The 21,616-nt window shown below is 41.5% G+C and overlaps 1 protein-coding gene across 2 annotated transcripts in view; it reads right to left on the bottom strand.

Moving 5' to 3' along the window:
* The window catches only part of SCN8A (sodium voltage-gated channel alpha subunit 8), a 111,670-nt gene that overhangs the window by 71,218 nt on the left and 18,836 nt on the right, over positions 1-21,616 (bottom strand). Inside the window, exons 2-7 of one of the 2 annotated variants that reach the window (XM_026501841.4) lie at positions 17,128-17,246; positions 14,776-14,865; positions 14,009-14,137; positions 12,438-12,529; positions 1,373-1,594; positions 286-349 (exon numbers count right to left, since the gene is read on the bottom strand). In XM_026501841.4, the coding sequence (XP_026357626.2) occupies positions 286-349; positions 1,373-1,594; positions 12,438-12,529; positions 14,009-14,137; positions 14,776-14,865; positions 17,128-17,246 (716 nt within the window). Of the gene's footprint in view, positions 1-285; positions 350-1,372; positions 1,595-12,188; positions 12,281-12,437; positions 12,530-14,008; positions 14,138-14,775; positions 14,866-17,127; positions 17,247-21,616 lie in introns of both variants that reach the window. The other variant, XM_026501840.4, reaches the window with a different exon arrangement.

Genomic DNA, 21,616 nt, shown 5'->3' with positions numbered 1-21,616 from the left:
ACAAGAGATAGGCAAGGTACCTGGTGTTATAGATTCTATCCTTAGCCTTTTACATTTTTAATTTTGCCCCGAGACTATAGGCACGTTCACCTATGAACGTGAAATGCCAATGTTGGCCAAATATGAATGCCAATGTTGGCCAAATATGAAACAGGAAGAAAATTTGAGTCAACCAATATGTCAGACCCAGTTACTACATGAGCACAGAGAAAAGTGAAAATTTTGTCCATTTTCATCTGACACATTATTTTAAGGGAGAAGAATAAAATTAGGTGAGCTACTTACCCAGCATCAGAACTGTTCCCACAGAGTAAAGGTTCCAGCATGCCAGGAACTATGTAAAAATTTGCTAGAAAAGTTTGAAGAGCAGGAAATGAATAAGGCAGATTTAAGTGAATGAGAGAATAAGGTTACACTGTTCCTAACTAGCCTGGCAGGAACAGTCATTGATTTTAGCTCATATAAATCTTTTCTGACAGAGTAAAACCTGATAAGAATTCTTTCCCATTAATTATTTTCTTATATATACTTAAAAATGAAAAGTGCTACCATATAGTCCTAATCCAATGTCCTTTTCACAGACACTTGACCTCCACTCGTATTTCAAATCTATATGCCAGTTTCTGGTACTCGAGTCTAAGGGGTCTGTAAGTGAGTTTTCTGACCTTTTTACTCCTCTTCTATACAACTTTAGCCTTCTGTCCTTAAAAGCTCTCTTAACCAAAGATAAGCTGAACCCTCACTGATCACATTACACTGTCCTGTATTCACTGGAGGCACGTTCCCCTTTCCTGTATGTGTCCCCGAAATGGCCTTTGCAACATTTTCTTACGGCTACTTAACTGCCTTTAGTTCCTCAGGGGTGATGAACAGTGAGACTGCTAACTTTTCCCCATTATTCTATGGAAGTACCAGCACACTTAGTGCAGACCCAAGTGCTGTGGTTCCTGAAATGAAATTATTAAAACTCCTTCAGTGTGAGGGGCTCAAATGGCTACTAGGAGATCACCGGACTCCCCACACCAGAGACAAGAGAGCCTACGAGGCATATTCTGAACCATCTGAGGTAACCCAACCAAGGCAAAAGGTATTTTTATCGAACTCCTAAGCCTGATTTTCAAAGCAAAAGTTTAGGGGTGCCTGTGAAAAGGCTGTAAAGTTTCATTTTGGGTTTTAAAGGGGAGAGAAAACCCAGAGAGCGCTTCTGAATACAACCCTACCCCGAGGACAGGGAGTAACTTCCTCAGGCCACTGCGGGAGCACTGGCTTCCTTTCTCACCCCAACTACTTTTTATAGCCCAGTGATGGCTTCAGACCATGTAAATTGGAGACAGACTTGTCTTTCGCCCCTTGCAGAGAAGGGGCCACCTACTTTTATTGTTGATATATTCTTCCCAATCAAAGCCTTTGGTGCCATTTTCCAGATAGCTCTCGTTGAAGTTTATGGGCCACACGACGCACTTGTTTCGCAGGTTGCCCATGAACAGCTGCAGTCCAATCAAGGCAAACACACTCAGGCAGAACACTGTCAGAATCATCACATCTGACAGCTTCTTCACGGACTGGATTAGGGCACCCACAATGGTCTTCAGGCCTGAGGAGATAGAAGCCTCGGAATCAGAGTCGCGTCAGAACGCTCCCCACCTCCCCCAGCCTCCCTCTTAGCTACTGGCTTCTACTCCTCCCCACAGCACCACCCTTGAACCATGGCCACTTTCTCTCTTATGCCATGGGAATAACTACAGGCCAGCAATATTATCCATTTTTCCAGAAGTATCAATTCTTAAGTCAACACTTTTTAAGAAGAAAAAGAAAGTTCCTTCTCCAACATGCGGCTCTTTTCCTCCGGGAAGTACTCTCCTGAGTCTGACTGCTGCTTAGCTCCTCATATGCGCCAGGCTCTTACTTGCCTCAGAGCGATCATACACGCTCTTCCCTCTGCCTGGAATGCTTCCTTCCATTCCCCTGTCCTACCTGCCTAACTCCTCTTCATTCTTCAGGCTCAGCTTAAATAGGAATTCCCTCAGAAAGCCTTCCCTGACTTCCAATTCGTCTCCCTCCCCCATTATTTTTAATAATTTAATAGCACCTTATACTTTCCTCTATAGCATTTATCATGCTTATAATTAATTATTTACGTCTGTCTCATTCACAACTGTCCTAGACTGCCTAGCCCATGGCAGGTACTCAGTAAATATTCACTGAATAAACAAACGGGAAGATCAGGAATTGAGGAGGTTTCCTGGTTGGACAGAGAACTACTGCAAAGTTTAAAAAAGCCAAGTTGTGGGAAAGTACGATAAATATTTTCCCAAGAGTTCTGGATATACCAATGTATTGAAAAGGTTAATTATTATCAACCCAGTATTTCCAGTTTGTCTTTCCATTTACAAATACACCTCCGGACCATATACATGCCCTATTCTCTATAACTGACCTTTTTTTCTGTCCTAGATTGAAAACAAAATAAAAAAAACAACTAGCCCACTTGAATTTGAGGTTTAAATAGAAGCCGCTGGTTCACATTTGAACCTGCGGGTAGCTTTCTTAACTGCGATGGAGGTATCAGTGATAGGAGACACAGGAAAACATGGCGGTGGGTTCACGATGTTTGGGTCAAAACAAATGCTGTGTGAGGCTCTCCTGGGCCTGCCCAGACGTCAAGCCATCTGTAGGAAGTGGCCAACACAGTACTGAGCACTCACTCCAGGGAGGCCGGTGTGCCAGGATAGATGCGAGGCAGACAGGACGCAGACACACAGGCCTCAAGAGTGAGCTCACCCCTGATCCACTGCCGAAGGAAGGGATATTAGACTAAAATTCAAGAGAAATCCTAATCTTGGCTTTGAAGTGTGAAGCTAGGTGCATAATTACTACTCTTAACTAAGACCAGTTACTAATATGACCTGAATCTTAGTTTTTTTCATCTTTAAAACGGGAATAAAGATAGTTGAGTATCATGGGGCTCTTGTGAGGATTAAGCATAATTCATACAGGCACTTAACACAGTACCTGGAACACAGTAAATGGCTCAAATGTTAACCATTTTTGCCAGAACCTCAGTTTATTCATCTATAAGAAGGTACTTACAATACCCCTCACCAGGTTGTTGTGAGGCTTAAATAAGATAATGAACGTAAAACACCAAGTATAGCACCTGGCACTTAATGCTTGCAAGCTATCACCGTTCCAGACGTTGCCCTCCTCAAAGAGATGTGACTGGGATAGCAACGCGGCATGGCTAACCTCGTATCATGGTGATCTAATGGGGAGTATGGACATGACTGGTTCTTTGCTGTATTTTGCAAGTAACCACCTGGAATTTTCAAAGTTGAATTCAATAGAATTTTCTATCTGAGTCCAATAATAGTAATGCATGCTGTGCACAGGACCTAGCACAAAGCATGCACTTAACATATTTTTATTGAAAGAGCAAACGAATGAGACATTTTCTTTCCTCTCACACAGATACTCTGAAAGGGATCTGAGAGGAATTAAAGAAAAAAGAGCTATGAATTAAGACTATAGAGATACAAAAGTATGCAAAGGCCTGTGTTTTCTTATAGAATGGACCTTCCATAGAGACTGTGGCCACCAAAGGCATTAAGAGCTTGTCTACATTCAAGGCATAGGACTCAAGACATTTCTAACCGGATTCTTTTCTCCTCATAAGACTGTGCAGGGGCACCTGGGTGGCTCAGTTGGCTAAGTGTCTGCCTTCGGCTGAGGTCATAATCTCAGGGTCCTGGGATTGAGCCCTGCGGCAGGCTCTCCTGCTCAGCAGGGGGTCTGCTTCTCCCTTTCCCTGTGTCCCTCCCCCCAATAGTGCTCTCTCTCTCTCAAAATAAAATCTTAAAAAAAAAAAAAAAAAAAAAGACTGTTCAAAAAGAGCACCAGGGGCGCCTGGGTGGCACAGCGGTTAAGCGTCTGCCTTCGGCTCAGGGCGTGATCCCGTCGTTACGGGATCGAGCCCCACGTCAGGCTCCTCCACTATGAGCCTGCTTCTTCCTCTCCCACTCCCCCTGCTTGTGTTCCCTCTCTCGCTGGCTGTCTCTATCTCTGTCAAATAAATAAATAAAATCTTAAAAAAAAACAAAAAACAAAAACAAAAACAAAAAACAAAAAGAGCACCAGACAGGAAATCAGAAAGCAGAAATTCTGGTCCTGGCTCAGTCACTAGCTATGATCCACGTATATCAGAACGAATTCAAGGTCCCACCTCATTTTCTTATACACAGAATGTGGATAAACACAGGAGTATGTGGCAGTGGGCAGTATAGGAAAAGCTGAAGAATCTTCTTTAGAAGTCTTTCAAAATAGGGCAGAGATATTTATTTCTTCGAGATTAAGTAGCTGCAATTTCAATCTTATTCGGAAGGCCCTGAAAACTGTATCATAGTCACACAGATAAGAAGATACTGGTGGTATAAAATAGAAAGCAACCATCAAGAAGTAAATGTTGTTCCAGTATTATGGGCCTTATTTGCATAAGTTGCTGAGGAATAGGAAAGTCCTTTCATAGGAAAGTATTTGGCTTGGTCGAGGTGGGTCTATACTAGGTCAATAATTCAATTCTAGGTTCCTAAGTTCTGTTTTCAAAGTCAAAGCATGATTTTAAAAAATAGGTGAATAGGTCACTGAAGAATGGTTGTAGTTTCTTTTCCTGGATTTCTTTAAGAAGAGCTTATATTTCCCCTGAATGGTTCAGACAATCACTGATCTGAACACTGGATGATTGTTCAAGGCCATTTCTATTTCCATTTTAAATGAATTGAGAAAGGAGCTGTAAACTGTCATTTGTATTACTAACAAGAGTATAATACTACAAAATAGTCAAACCGAAGCATCTGTGATATCAACCAATCAATCAAATAAAAAAAAACCCATACAATTTTAGCATAGTTTAATCTGATTTTCCTGGGCTGGGAACTCTCTGGACAGTTCCAAGCCCATATAATGGAAATTCCAGGCCATGAGGCTCAAATTATCCCCTGTTTTATAAAGCTGGACCCCCAGCAGCCTTATTTGTAGGAAGTGACTATCTGTGAGTAGGTTATAGGTGTCAGGGTGGACATCTGACCTAAATCCTGATCCTTTCCTCTGGGGACTTAGAATGGGACTAAAGACAGTCCAGTAGTCTTTTCAAGTGGAAGGAATGATGACGTGGAAATTTGGGAACTAAGTGGTAGCCATATTCTGTCATTATATTAGGATGTCTGAGAAGTAAAGGCAGTTAGCAAGCTAAGAGATTGAAAAAGGAAATAGACACGTGGAGAGAAAGAACATGAAAAAAAAAATACTTCCTGGTATCTGGAGCTTTCTGGCTCTGCATTCTGGTTTTGCTGGCTTCCAGAAGCCCAAAAGCGTTCCAGCCCTTCATGTATTCCTCCACTTGCAACCAAAGATTTCGACTAACACACCAACCATACATGGAACTCATCATTTTCCTGGGGATAGACCTAAACGCTCTCAGTCAGCTGGTTTAAAATCTTTTCTCCATAAACCAGAAATCATTGCTGAAGAAATCTGTAAACATGAGTCAAGAAGACTTAAAAAAAAAAAAATCTTCAAGTGTTTTCTTCTGAAGTCTGAGGTTTAGAGCAACTCCTTGGTGAGCGTTCTTCCAGCTTTCATGAAGTTTGAAGTAAAAACTTAAGTTGGAAATGGTATTCAGCTGCTTTTTACTTCACAGGGGCTCAGAGAAACAAATCTTAATTACGCAAGAATAACTGCTAAATAACACTAACTATGGCTATCTAAAAAGTTCACTCTCCAAGATTTTCATCCAGGTCCCACAGGAAGAAAGGTGGCGTGGCGTAATGTTAGCGTCCCGAGGGAGACACCCAATTACACGGCAGTGTTAAATGTAAATGGTCACCGGGTCACCTGGCCTCCGCTAAGACTCTTCTTCCTTCCGTTAGGGTTGATGATTGGGAATGACCATACTCGCAGACATCAACAGCAAGTTATGGAGATGAGGCTCTCAATGCATTTCTTTCTTTCTCTTTTCCCCCCGTTTTATTGAGAAATAATTGTCATATATCACTGGAGACGTTTCATATCATAATGGTTCGATTTATATATATCGTGAAATGATTACCACCAGCATTTTAGCTAAAATCCACCTTTTCATATAGATACAGTAAAAAGAAAAGGGGGAAAAAAAGAAAAAAAGGAAAAAAATTTTGCTTGTGATGAGAACTCTGTGGAGTTACTCTGTTAACAACTTCCCTATGTGTCATACAGCGATGTCAGCTACAGGTACGATATTGTCCATTACATCCCTAGCACTTTCTTTCTTAGACCTGGAAGTCTGTACCTTTTGACCACCTTCCTCCAATTCCTCCTCCCCCCACACCCTGCCTTGGGTATCCACAAGTCCGATCTCTTTTTCTATGAGGTTGTTTGTTTTTGATTCCACACATCAGTGAGATTATACAGGATTTATTTGTCTTTCTCTGTCCAACTTATTTTACTGAGCATAATGCCTTCAAGGTCCAACCGTGTTGTCAAAAATGGTAGGATTTCCTCGTTTTTTTATACCCGAATAATATTCCATTGTGTATATATCTCACAACTTTATCTCTTCAACCATAAATGGACACTTAGATTGTTTCCATGTCTTGGCTACTGTAAATAATGCTGCTATGAACATGGGGTGCAGATATCTTTTTTGAGTTAGTGTTTTCATTTCCTTTGGATATGTTCCCAGAAGTGGAATTGCTGGATCATATGGTAGTTCTATTTTTAATTTTTGAGGATCCTTCATACTGTTTCCCATAGTGGCTGCACCAATTTACGAATCCCAACAGTGTGCAAGGGTTCCCCTTTCTCCACGTCCATGCCAGCGTTTGCTGTCTCGTCTCTTCGATGATGGCCGTTCTAACTGGTGTGAGGTGCTATCTCATTATGGTTTTAATCTGCATTTCCCTGATCACTAGTGATATTGAGCATCTTTTCATGTACCTACCTGATGGTCTTTCATATAACGCCTTTCTTGAGCTCAAGCTCTATAGTCTTGCCAGCAGCGACCGGCGCTCACTAGAAAACGCAGCCAGGCAAAAGTGCTTCCTGCTATCGCCAACAGAGGTCAATAAAGTAAGAAGTTGCTGGTAGAATTCCTGACCTGATGCGTGCGAGAACGGAAAATGCCACTGTTCTGGCTCTGAGGAGAAGTTGCCTCACTTCTTCTACTGGCTCACAACACCACAGCCCAGAACAAGCAAGATACTGACTGAAAACTGATTATCCCAAACACAGCAGAATGCTCCTTCAAACAACTCCTACACAACAGAGGGTGCAGCAGAAGCCACGTGGGGGCAGATTGGACAGCGAGAACTCTTGGAAAAGGCGAACATTAACTAGCGTTGGGATGAGCCTGAGCAGAAGCGGTTAATACATTTACTACGGATCAAGAAAGACAGGCAGACCCAACGTACAGAAATGGCAGCTACCAGAGCGGAATTCTGAGAAGCAGGTGAAGCCTCTACATCCAAAGGCACCTCTGAACCTCCCGTCACCTTTCACGACGTCCAGCAAGCCGTCGGACAGATGAACAAAGCCTGTGGACGTGCCAGGTCCAGAGGAATCAGCCATGTACACTGGGGTCAAAATCTTCCACAGCGGTGATGCCGGATTATAAAGTAAATTTATATTTTCTAGCTTGTGGCTCAGGTTGAGAAACTTGTCTGGTTTGAAGCAACATGAGCTAATTCTACAAAAGTAACATTGGAATGGGGCTCAGGAGCGGTACCAAGCAGTTCTCAGCCCGGGGGAGAAAAGTTCCCCAATTCCCAAAGTCTGGCTTGGTCCAGACAAGCTCTAGATTTAGGTTGTGCCACGTCAATTATCCTGCAGCAGGTTCAAGCCTCATGATGACATCCGTGAGGGTTCTTTGGATCAAGAATAATTGGGGAGAGATCTGGAGATAGATTTATTTACTCAAGACCAGATTTGTATCACAAAGTCTGAGCAAAATTTTAACTAGCTCCCAAAGGTGGGTCAGTGGGATCCTGTGAGACTCCAGGGTTTTCCCACATACGACCACTGTGTTCAACTTGTTACCTTTCCTGAGAAGCAATGGGAAAAGGAGAAATACAAAAGCAATTGGATTAATAACTAGAATATTATAAAGGAAACAAGGAGTCTAAATATAGCCTGAAAACACTTTCTATCCCCGTTCACTGGGCAGCAGAAATTGCCATATTCATAATGCATACGTCTAAAGAAAACGCTTTCTTTGTGAATACCGGGGTGGGAAGGAGAAGGGCCCACCATTTTTCCTGCTTCTTATCTGATACCACAGGTACGGAGAGAAAGTAACAGAAATGAAAGCACAGAAATAAAAAATCAAAGAGAAAAATAATAAAAAAATTATAACTCTAAAGAAAGCAAAATGATATTAAACTAGTGCTGGCAAATACAGAAGGAGTGCTTTTTGGGAGTCACTGAAATGATGATAGAAATGAGTAGAACTGGCCAGTAAGGCTGTCCCAACTGGATTTATTTACACCACTAAATGCTACTCAATAGGAAAAGCCTCAGATTCCTGCTTTGAGATTTCCACCCTATCTTTGGGCATGTCGGTCCTGTGGCACATGGTTAAAACACGTAGAAGATGAAACTTCTGGCAAAGTCACTCAGAAGCTCATTTTTATGCCCAGGCCCCAAATGAATATAAAGCCAAAACAAAGTTTCTGTTTGTTTGCTTGCTTAAAGATTTTATTTATTTATTTGAGAGAGAGAGAGAGATGAGGGGAGGGAGCAAAGGGAGAGGGACAAGCAGACTCTGTGCTGAGCGCAGAGCCTGATGCGGGGCTCGACTCCCACCACCCAGAGACCATGACCTGAGCTGAAGCCAAGAGTCGGACGATCAACCGACTGAGCCACCCAAGCACCCTGAAAACAAAGTTGTTTTTTTTTTTTTTTAAAGATTTTATTTATTTATTTGAGAGAGAGAGAGCATGAGCAGGGGAGGGTCAGAGGGAGAGTGAGAAGCAGGCTCCCCGCTGCACAGGGAGCCTGATGTGGGGCTCGATCCCAGGACCCCGGGATCATGACCTGAGTCGAAGGCAGACGCTTAACCAACTGAGCCACCCAGGCGCCCCCTGAAAACAAAGTTTTAAGACATGAATTTCTACACAGAATACTTCAATGTCAAGTCGAATCCAGCAAATTCTGGACCAAAGAAATGTAGGAAAGGTCTTTTCCTGTAACTGCCGTTTGCATACACTGTTCTTCAAGCCAAGGTCTCTGAAGCAAAAGGGAAACCATGTGTGATACATATCTAGGTCTTCAGTCAGCAAATAAAAAGGGTCAGAATGTGGGTTTGGTCTTTTCTAAGTCACCAGAAGGCTCTACATCAAAGCACCCCTTATCCAAAAGGCTGCAGTTAACCGACACACTGCGTTATCCCATCTTCTGGGAGTCCTGACCTCGCTGACACATTCGGACTATCTACCAAAGTGCTAAGAGGGATGGCAGCGTCAGCCCGGGTGAGTGGGTGAGTTCTCCAGGAACGGAACACTCTCATGAAGGGAGCTGAAGCCTTCGTGGGATCTTGCAGACCCCACGTCAGTTCTGTGGTTGCTCTTGCTTCTGCTTCCGGCAGCTTCAGCAAAAGCCTACAATCAAACTGGGAACAGGAAAAGGCAAAGAGAGCACCAGTCCCGCTGAACTGATCCATGAGAAAGCCTGGTATGCACTACAATGGCTTTCACTAAGAGGGCAGTAAGGCCTGGCTCGACGACAGAGTCAGAATGACTGAGATTTCCAATCGAGATGGCACCAGGTCTAGTGACTCATACGATGGTGCTCCCATCTTGAAAGGAGAGCTGGTTAACAGGCAGGTAGGAACAGGGCAATAGTTCTCTATAAATAGTACGGGGAGTGAAAGGACTTGGCATAAAGCGTCGCATTTTAATTCAAGTATCAATCATAGCACTCACTGATAGAGATCTATTATGGCTTTATTATCCCTTCAAGTTATTTTGCGTCCCAGTTAACTTTGCAAAGCCAGCTCGAGTGGGGGTGCTTCTAGAAACAGGAATCAGGAATCTATTTCAAATTGTGAAGCTGAGGTCTAAGCCTTGATACAAACTCTTTCTTTGGGTTTAGGTTTCTTCTTTATAATAATAATTGCTACACTAAAATCATTTATGGAGCACTACCATGTGTTTATAAATATATTTTATAGACAGATAGATAGATAGATCAATGGGTTAATAGTAAGGATAAGTAATATGACGCCAGTCAAGAGTTACCTTGCAGAAATGCTGTGGTCAGAAGCTATCCATACAGCAGACAGGAGCTAAGAGCTAGACCAGAGATAGCATCTGCTGCCCTAGTTAGTGAACAGAATGCAGCTTTCCAATTTAATTCTGGAAGAGAAGTTTTCAGATCACAAGAACATAAAGAGACAGATGCCTTGCAGAGTATGTTGGGGGAAGTGAGCAGAAAACATGGGATCATATTTAAAAGAGGCCAGAGAAGAAAGAGAGCAGAGGGAAAACGAAAGTAAAGATTTGGTGCTCCAGATGCCTGAAGAAATAAGACAAGGCTGCCCAAGGGTTAAATCACCATCAATGAGCTGCCTGAGGCTGCCTGGAGAACGAGCTTCGCTTTTTTGTCAAACGGATTTAAAATGGCTAGGAACTGAACCTTGATAAGTCAGGGTTGTAGTTTTTTTTGCCAAGAATATACTCCAACTGATGCCTAGCCTCTAGTTGAGAGGGAGAAAGCTCCCATTGGTAACTGTAAAAGAATTCATTTTTAGTAGGGCCCAAATTTACCGGCCCACCTCATGCCCAGATTTGTAAATGGAGAAACTGAGGTTTACCTTCCTTGAGGTTCTCAGAAAGCTACATTCCAAGTCAGCCCTTTCCAGGACTCTGCATTTGTGCTTCCCTCTCTCTGTGTCTGATATTTAGATGAAGTTGAAAAGGGGAAGAGAGGAATATTTCTGAGTCAGCCGCCAGAAGAGCCACGTGACACCAGGAACAGGATGCCTCTGTTCTTCATGTCCCTGTTTCTACAAAACTGCAGTGGGAAGCCTGGTCCCTTGGGAGTCTTCCCTGAAAGCCCCTGCACGGAACCAGAGTCCAGTCGGCAACCACACACTCTTGATTTCTGCCACGTGCCTGCCCGTGGGCCTCAGGCTCCCAAGGCTTACTCAAATGTCTTTCCTTCCAGATTTCAAGACCGGCCTTTAGAAAAATTAGTTAAGCACTATCTGGTAGTTAGGATTTAAATTAAATTAAGGATCTTAACATGGGGTTCATGGATGGGTTTCAGCGGGGTCCGGGAACTTCCCCTTGATTCTCAAAAGGATCCAAAACCTTTTGTGAAGAACCACCGGGCTAGCTCAACCAGGACCAAAAAGAAAAAGGCAAAAATTATGAAACGATTGTCAATTAACTACTTCCCAACCACCCACTGATTGATTCCCTTTTCTTCTCAAGTTCCTGTCCTTGTTGTTTGCCCGTACGTTCAGACGCATGTATGTTGTCTTACCTTTCACTTTTTTTAACAGCATCTGCACAAGCTTTCATTGGGATTTGTGTTTGAGAATGGCCTCTGAATACACACATAGTAGAGGTCTACTGGTTCTTACTCCAGTGAAACAGACAGCAATAGGATGTGACTGTGATTACTAAAGTTCATTCACTAACTCCAAGGCTCTTCAATTTGGCTCTAAAACTGGACTAGTTAACAGGGTAGGTGTCTTCTGTGGTTAAATAATTCCATTAACACAGTAACAATAAAAGTATAGTTCATTGAATAACATCCCATCAGCAAACCATGCGACAGGAAGCCTAGAAATCACAAGCAATGGGATGACGGTGAATGTTAAATTTACTGTAATTCCATGAGGCCAGGAAGCAAATGACTTATGTTCCAAGAGACAGCTAGCTCTGTGACAATTTTTTTCAGATATTGGAGGATCCAAGTGATTTTTAAGCACGTGCTTTTTCAAAGCATGGATGCAATGGGGCTGCATGCCTCGCAAAGCGCTGCCACTGAAACTGCCTTAGGGCCAGAGGGCCATTCCAGAGAACGTCTCCCAGGAAAAACATGCGTAATGCAAGGCCATATCAAGTGTGCTGACACCGGTTTAGAATGTGGTGGACAAAATGAATGGAAGGGAAAGAGGAGATGAGGCAGTCAGTTTTGTGTGTAAATTTTCTCACCTGGAATTACAGAGATAGTTTTCAAAGCTCGGAGAACCCTGAATGTTCTCAGCGCTGAGACATTGCCCAGGTCCACAAACTCTGTCACATATCTGTAGTAAGGGAGGTCACACACAAACACAAATGACAAACACAGACACGAACACAAACACCGAAGGAAAAAAAACAAAACCACAACAAAACAAAAAGTACAATACGTCACGTCAGGGCCCTAACCCAACACCTAACACCAACCCCGGGCCATCTTACCTGGGATTACCGAAATAGTTTTCAAAGCCCTCAGTACCCTGAAAGTGCGTAGAGCTGAAACATTGCCTAGGTTTACAAACTCTGTTATATACCTGCAGAATCAAACCAAAGTTAACTTGTAATGGTACCACTGGGCGAGGGTTTGACAATGGGGGGAAGAAAGGGTCTTATACACAAGCTATGATTTCATTCTTTTTGTTGTTGAAAAAGAAAATTTCAAAATACAAACACTTAAAGAACACATTTCTTTTTTCAATTGGACAAAGAGAATTCAAAAGAATATTTGAAAGAACTGATCCAACCAGGAGGTTCTGAGGGCTTACTCTCTTAATCAGCATCGTGCTGTGTAGACCCCAATCAGAAGGACTACTCTCGGTCCATTCGTTATTTTCAGTAAAAAGAAAGGCCAGGAGTTATCAAAGGCTTATGTCTCCAAGCTTTGTGAACAATTTCTTAGGAAAAAGGAGGCAAATTTCTGCAGCAGAAGCCCATAAAAACAAATTTACATTAAATAACTCCCTAGTTGACAACGGCAAAAGTGCCTACATGTCTGTAGATATGACTTATCCAGGAGTCGTACGCATATTTTTGCAGTGACGTACAAAGGCAGGGCTCAGGATCATGGGATCGAAGCAAATAGTGTGTTAAGTGCCCACTTTATCACCAGCTCTGTGCCCAGCAAGGACACTTCAATTTTAAATGAATACCAGTGCGTATTCGTAATGTTGGAAAGCTAGAAATTGCCTTGATATAACAGAAAGTCAAAGTCTCCGTTTCAAATATTCAATGCATATCGTTCATTCATTCACATTTTACAATTGAAACACATCTTTCTGATGCTCAGACCCATATATATACAAACGTACTCGATCTCTTACATACCTGCACACACACACAATCTAGACAACACCCCTACTCCCCACCGTACCACAAAGTGCTTCCCCACCCGAAAGTACAAATGATGAAGTCTGCTCTAAGTCTTCTATCATCAGTTACATTTCCCAAAGAGACACAGGGATGCATACATGCAGCTAGCATACTGCTGTGGAGGTACGCTGCTCTCTCGCGATAGTGTCAAGTCCTGGTCAGTACTTCCTCAGGAAGTAACCAGTCTGAATACTTTGGCTCATGTTTCCACTCTCAAATGTGCTCTCAAGTCTGCAACATCTGGACCAGCCTCATGAAATTACATGTGCTATAACTAACATACCCAGGAAACTGATTTTCAGCTTAAGGTTAACACCTAAAACATGTCAAGTCTTCACCAAGGCCCCATGGTAATAAGAATGCAAACCTTGGTCAGTGTTGTAAGGGCAGAGAACATACGAGAGCACGTCGATGGGAAAATCACTTGCTACCTTCACGAAGCCTTGGCTTACCTTCTCCCACATAAACATGCTGTCATTGCCCTCACAAGCGAGAATCACAGGCGTAGGCCCGTTTGGCCTTCTACGGTTATCCACTAATGCCTCTTCTAACTGGCCACAAACACACTTACGAACGCAACCAGGCATACAACCACACATGCGTAATCACACCAAGAACATCAATAAAGTAAGCAGACAACTTACGCCATCATGATGACACTGAAATCTAACCAGTTCCACGGATCCCGTAAAAAGGTAAAGCCATCTATGCAGAAACCTCTTGCAATGATTTTCACTAGTGATTCAAATGTATAAATCCCTGTGAATGTGTACCTGTCAAAGAAATGGAGAGCTTGAGGTAATTTCTGAACAGACAGAAACTTTCAGTGAATCTTTTAAGATAACAGTGCCTGAAGTGTGGCTTCGACTACTAGACAAAACAGAACGGGCACAGCCAATGCGGGAGAAAGGAAGGCAGGAAGAGAAAGGGATGCTTTGAAGAAAACTTACCGAAACACAAAACCAAGAACTTTGGAATGCTGTACTGGGTGCCATCTAGTAGGTGGTCATTTTGAACCAGGTGAGGAGGCCCCAGAGCTATTTCTAACTTTAGACAAGTTAAAAAAAAAAAAAAAAAAAAAAGAGGAAATCTCATGTTGGAGAAGAAGGCAGTGCCATGAGGGACTAACTGAGGGTACAAGATGGCGCTGGGGCAGCAAGTCAAAGGCACTGGCCAGCACAGGAGAGGGTGGAGGTGAAGGGCAGTAACTTCCAGAGCGCACTTTCTCTTTCTAGAGTTGACGTCTAAGGATATTTCCTAAATTCCACATGGATCCTCACCCCTCTCTGTGAAGTAAAGAGTGGGAAAAAACCAATTTTTTTCCTTGATGGATAAACTGTGCAAAGCAAGATTCGGTGTGTAAGAATCTTTAAAACAAGCAAGCAGACAAATAAATAAATGAGCTACTTACTCCACATTCTTCGACCATTCAGGAGGATTACTAAAAGTCATGAATACACAGTTGGTCAAAATAGTGCACATAATGATCATGCTAAATACTGTAGAAAAGAGTCAAGGGAGAATACACGAAATCTGGCCTGTTCTCTTCCTCAGAAAGCAAACACATTTCACATTGGGTATCATGAGAATTAAGTCAGTAACCTGAAAGGAGACAAAGCACAGAGGACAAGGAAACAGCGAGGCGATAGTGAAAGCCACCATGAACACAGAATGCTGCCGTATGTACCCACACCTGACCAGAGAGCTGTGGGTGGACACAGCAGGACAGCCACTCTCTTTCTTTCAAAAGGGCTGACACTGCTCTGCTTCTTTTGGGTAAAACATCCCCCCCACTCTTGCCACATTGGCCTCAGCTATGGAAAAAGCTTCTAAATACCTGTACATGTAGTAACCAGAAATCTACCAGTCTACCAGATGCCGATGTCATCAGGTGAGAAAGTACATTACGTCTGATCTATATTATTCAGTACTCATTTATTGTTAATTACCTTATCTTGCATAACTCGTTATTTGAAAATCTACATGCAATTAATGGTTCACTTTTGTTTTTTTTTTAATTGCAGTACAGTTGGCACATAATGTTACATTAGTTTCAGGTGTAGAACGTAACGGTTCACTTTTCCCCCTAGTTTTCCAAAGGGCTGAATTGTCCTTAGAGGGGAAGGTAACAGCCGCTACGTGTGGCATTTGAACAATTCGGGAAGCCAGTCATGGCCTGTTGGGTAAGGATCTCAAGGACATAAGCACCACCATACTCCTAAGAATTAGATGATGGGGTAGATTCGTCTGATCATTCTGAAAGTGCCCGGGAATGTTTACGGACAGCAAACCATTTTGCCGCCTTTTCAGTTCCACCCAAGATTTTTCTCAGCCTTTCTGTTCTTGTCTACTGAGAAACAAATTAACTCCTTTAGGTCAGCATGTGAATTACTCAAACTCAAACTGTCACTTTCATAAGCACAGAAGCCATATCTCATTTGTTGCTAACTCTCTCTTGCTAATGGCATTCACCATCTTCACTCTACTAATGAAATTTTTAAAAGAAAAAATACTTCTTACAGCTGGATTTTTCTTCACCTCAGCTCGATTTTTCTTCCAGGAATAAGAACACATTCCGATTAGAAGAGAAAAAGACACAGTCTTCTGAACAAAAGGGGAAGAAGTCCACTGTGAATTATTTATTCCAGAACAATGTTCCTTGTAAACTACAGATTTCAGAATCGGGCTGCTAAATTCTTAGAGTTAATAAAATGTGGCAAGAGCTGAGCAAACCAATTTATAAGTCGCTACTGCCACTTTCTTCATCCTACTCAGAGAATACAATATCCTTCGGGGCACCGGACTAAAGACTGACAAACTAAACACCAACCATACAATTTAAAGTCACTGTGAAAAGTTGCTAAACTCATCACATGATTTTTCATCTGTCATACACGCCCCTATATTAATAAGATATAAAATTCAGGCCACAGGAATAAATTGGCATTTTCAGTTGAAGGGGAGTAAAAATACCACAGAAGACTCATATCAGGCTTGCAATCCAGATCTAAACCTCTGTACTGAGGAGACCATTTAATCCGAGAAACTATCTCAGGCACTTTCCATGCTCACTGCTCAAGAAATCAGAAATATTCAAGGCAGATCTCTAAAAGCATTCATTCAACTCTGTACTCAAGAAGTGGCCTTCCAGGGGCGCCTGGGTGGCACAGAGGTTAAAGCGTCTGCCTTCGGCTCAGGGCGTGATCCCGGCGTTCCGGGTTCGAGCCCCACGTCAGGCTCCTCCGCTATGAGCCTGCTTCTTCCTCTCCCACTCCCCCTGCTTGTGTTCCCTCTCTCGCTGGCTGTCTCTATCTGTCAAATAAATAAATAAAAAATCTTTAAAAAAAAAAAAAAAAAAAAAAAAAAAAAGAAGTGGCCTTCCAAAAAATTCTAATACTGGACTCGTGTTTGTGTGTGTGTATGTGTTAAAAAACTGAATCGTTTGCTTCAGAATGAAATTACTGAGCTCTGGGCACTTTAAAAAGTAAGACTTCGGTTACGGGGTACCATCTTAATTTGTCTCTCTTCATGATACCAACAAAATTCCAGACTCCCATGATATTGTCCTTGGAAAAAAGAATTTGCTGAAGCTCAGCTCAGGAGCTGGCAGATGTTGACTCAAACTTCTGACTGGTGGGACAGTCAACGACACTACCGATAAAATACTTAATATGCGATTCAAATGTCAAAGTTCAGAAACATACACTATATACCAGTGACCACGCGAATGCTGCACTCACTCCGCGTTTGTAGAAAAGGATATGAATGTATCAAAATTTTAATAGCTATTCTTCTTATCAGGTTAAAAGGACTTAAAATGTACAAGGCAGGCGTGGCACTAAATCTGAACAGAGTTTTCCCTCTGTTTAATACTACAAAGGTCTGTGGAGAAAGAAAAAGAGAAGTTATTAAAGCATGGGATCACCACACGCAACAACATTTTTCTAGGCAAGAAATAAATAAACTCGAATGTACTTGTAATTTCGACTTCCTAGTTTGGTTTCTAAGGCAAGAAACCTTAAGGCACCGTAGCTTTCTTTCCCTCCCCGCCCTCCCTTGCCCGGCCCCAGATTATATACATAATATACCGTGGGTACGATCTTAGCAGTTTTACACATTTCTATACATCTCTTTCTTTCTTTCAGAAAAAAGCCATTTGAACTATACCTAGGCTGTCCTCTGCCAGCTCTGGATAAGACACTGAAGTTCATTAACTTGGGATTTGTTCACCCAACAAATGTTTCCTATATCCCCACTATGTTCCAGGCAATGTTCTAGGTGCTTGGGAAACAGGCTACATGGTGCAGGGAGCTTATATTCTAATGGGGAAGACAGACAACAAATAAAAAAACATAATGAATAAGTAAATGATATACAACGTGGTAAGTGCGATGGAAAAAGGAGGAAGATGAGGGAAGGGGAGACACAGAGTGCAGGGGTCAGGGGATGGGTGAATGGAGAGGTGACCCGTTTTAAAGGAGGTGGTCAGGGTACGCTTACTGAGAAGAAAGAATTGAGCAAGGAATCGAAATAAGTGAGAAGAGCTGTTTATTCTGCCAGTATTTACTAACCAAGTCTACTCTACCGGCTTTTAGGGGCTTCCACGATCAATCGGCCTTGCCAAAATCATTCAACCATATTTCCCAACATGAATCTTCCTGTCTTGCCAAACCAGTACATATTATAGTAACTCGTAACTTTGGCCTTTGCTCACATTGCTCATACTACCCACAATGCCTTTTCTTGTCTCATGAACTCAATTCCATCAAAGTACTTTTGAGCATCTACTTTGTGCTAAACTCTGCGATACAAAATTGGATAAAACTGTACTTTTAGGGAAGACATATATGCGAACTAGTAATTACGATGCAGGGTAAATACAAAGTTCAATAACGAAAATATGTGTAATGAATGAGAGGCAACAGGAGGGAGAGTGTTTTCTCCCCTTGGGTAGAGAATGAAGGGGAGAAGAGTGAGCTGGAAGGTGTTCACAAAGGTAACTAGTATTTGGAAAGGGTTTCAAGGATACAAGGGAAGGGCTGGCAGGTAAAGGGTGAAGGCTGGCAGGGAAAGGGAATAGAATGGAATGTACAGAGGCCCAGTAGCACATAACTGTGGGTCGTTCTCAGGGAACTGACAGGTAATTCGGTGTTGATGGAGGAGAAACAGAGAAGGGGTGCCACGGACCATGAAGCTGGAGGTGCAGGGGCCTAGGAGACTGAGCTCCTAAGGAGACAAGGCCAGTAGCAAGCACACAGCACTAGCACCTCACTGTGTGGATAAAAGAGCAAATGGCCAAAGATTAGCCGTTCTTAGTAGGCTCTTAAAAAAAAAAAAGTCAAGCAATACATGCTTGTAATTATATATAAGGCACAGAAGACTTAAGTTCTATCTCATTACCCAAAGATAACCTTTGTTCCTTATATATCTTTTTTTGTGCATCTTTTCAGAACTCTTCTGTGTAAATACACGCACACAGATACAGCCTTAAAAAGACTCTCTTTCTCTCTCAGATGGGATTGTACTATAAATACTCTTCTGCACCTTGCATTAAAAAAATGAACCCCCACAAAGAAAAGCCCAGACCAGATGGCTTCACTGATGAATTCTACCAAATGTTTAAAGAATTAATACCAATCCTTTGCAAACTCTTCCAAAAAATAGAAGAGGACACACTTCCCAACTCATCTGTAAGGCCAGTTTTGCCCTAATATAAAATCAGACAAAGACATCACGAGAAGAAAAATCAAAACCATAATATCCCTTATGAATATAGACACAAAAGCCTCAACAAAATACCAGCAAACTGAATCCAGCATATATAAAGGATTATACACCATGATCAAGTGGGATTTATCCCAGAAATGCAAAGATGGTTTAACATGTGACAATCAATTGATGCAATGCAACATACTAATAAAATAAAGGCAATAACCACTAGACGATCTCAACAGATGCAGAAAAAGCATTCAACAAAGTCCAATACTCTTTTATAATAAAAACACCCAACCAACTAGAAATAGAAGGGAACTTCCTTAACCTGATAAAGAGCATCTATGAAAAATCCACATGCTAATATCACATTTAATGATAAGACTGAAAGCTTTCTCCCTAAAATTAGGAACAAGGATGTCCTTCTCACCACTTCTATTCAACACTGTACTGGTTGTTCTAGGCAAGGCAATTAAGCAAGTAAAACTTTTTTTTTTTTAAAGATTATTTATTTATTTATTTGACAGAGAGACAGCCAGTGAGAGAGGGAACACAGCAGGGGAGTGGGAGAGGAAGAAGCAGGCTCCCAGCGGAGGAGCCAGATGTGGGACTCGATCCCGGAACGCCGGGATCACGCCCTGGGCTGAAGGCAGACGCTTAACGACTGCGCTACCCAGGCGCCCCAAGTAAAACTATTTTTATTTGCAGATGAAATGATCCTATATATGGAAAACTCTAAGGAATACATACACACAAAACTATCAGAGCTCATAAACAAGTTCAGTACGGTTTCAAGATACAAGATCACTATACAAAAATCAGTTGTATTTCCATACACTAGCAATAAACAATCCAAAAATTAGGAAATTAAGAAAACAACTCCATTTACAAGAGCATCCAAAAGAACAAAATACCTAGGAATAAATGTAATAAAAGAAGTATAAGACTTGTACACTGAAAACTACAAAACATCATCAAAAGAAATTAAAGAAGACCTAAACCAGTGGAAAGCACTCGTGCTCAGAGATTAGAAGATGTAATGCTGTTAAGATGGCAATACTCCCCAAACTAATCTACAAATTCAATGCAATGTCAATCAAAATTTCAACTGCCTTTTTGGGCAGAAATTAACAAGTTGAAAAATTCATACTCAATTCATATAGAAATGCAAGGGAACCAAAAGAGCCAAAACAATTTTGAAAAATAAGAACAAATTTGAGGACTCATACTTTCCTGTTTCAAAGCTTACTACAAAGCTATAGTAATCAAGACTGTGGTACTAGCATAAAGATAGCCATATCTATCAATAGAACAGAATTGAGAATTCAGAAATAAACCCATACAACTATGCAAATTGATTTTTGACAAGGGTGCCAAGACAATTCAAAGGGGAAAGAGTAGCCTTCAAGAATCAGTGCTGCAACAATTGGACAACCACATGCAAAAGAATGAATCTGGACCTTTACCTCACACCTTATATAAAAATTAACTCAAAATGGATCAAAGATCTAAATGTAAGAGCTAAAATGATAAAACTCTTAGAAGAAAACATGAGTGTAAATTGTCACATCTTTCAATTAGGCAATGGTGTCATACTTGTGACATCTAAAGCACAAGCAACCAAATTAAAAAGAGAGAAATTAGACTTCATCAAAATTCAAAATTTTGTGCAATAAATGACACTACCAAGAAGGTTAAAAAAAAAAAAAAACCCACAGAATGGGAAAAAATATTTGCAAATTGTGAATCTAAGAAGGGCCTAGCAGCCGGACTAGAAAAGGACTCTTAGAACTCAACAGTAAAAAGTTAAAAAAAAAAAAAAAAATCCAATTTTAAAGTAGACATTTCTACAAGGCAGACAGACAAACTTCATGTGACACTAGGCACATGAAAAGATGTTCAACATCATTAGTCATTAAGGAAATGCAAATAAAACCACAATGAGACAGCACTTCACACCTACCAGGATGATTATAATGGGAAAAAAAAAAAAGAACATGGAAAAGAACAAGTGCTGGCAATGATGCGGAGAAATTGGAACACTCACATATTACTGGCAGACTGCAAAATGGTGCAGCCGCTTTGGAAAACAGTTTGGCAGTCTTCAAAAGTTAAACACAGAGTCACCATATGACCCAGCAATTCCACTCCCAGGTATGTGCCCAGGAGAACTGAAAACAGGTATTCACACAAAAACTCATACACAAAAAGCATTATTCAAAATGCTGCAAAAGTAGAAATGACCCTAAATGTCCATCAATGATGGATGAATAAACAAAATATGGTCTCTCTATATAATGGAATATTATTCAATCTTAAAAAGGAATGAGATTAATTTATATATTACAATATGGATGAACCCTGAAGACATCATGCTAAGTGAAATAAGACAGACACAAAGGGACAGGTCCACTTCTATGAGGAACCTGGAATAGGCAGATTCATAGAGATAGAAAGTAGAATGGAGTTTACCAGGCACTAGAGGAGGGGAAATGTAGAGACCGTTTAATGGGTATAAGTTTCCTTCTGGGAAGATGAAA

Source organism: Ursus arctos, unplaced genomic scaffold (assembly GCF_023065955.2).
Source record: "Ursus arctos isolate Adak ecotype North America unplaced genomic scaffold, UrsArc2.0 scaffold_26, whole genome shotgun sequence".
Taxonomy (NCBI): Eukaryota; Metazoa; Chordata; class Mammalia; order Carnivora; family Ursidae; genus Ursus; species Ursus arctos.
Note: the sequence above shows the minus strand (reverse complement) of the source record. Positions and strands in the feature narration are given on the sequence as shown.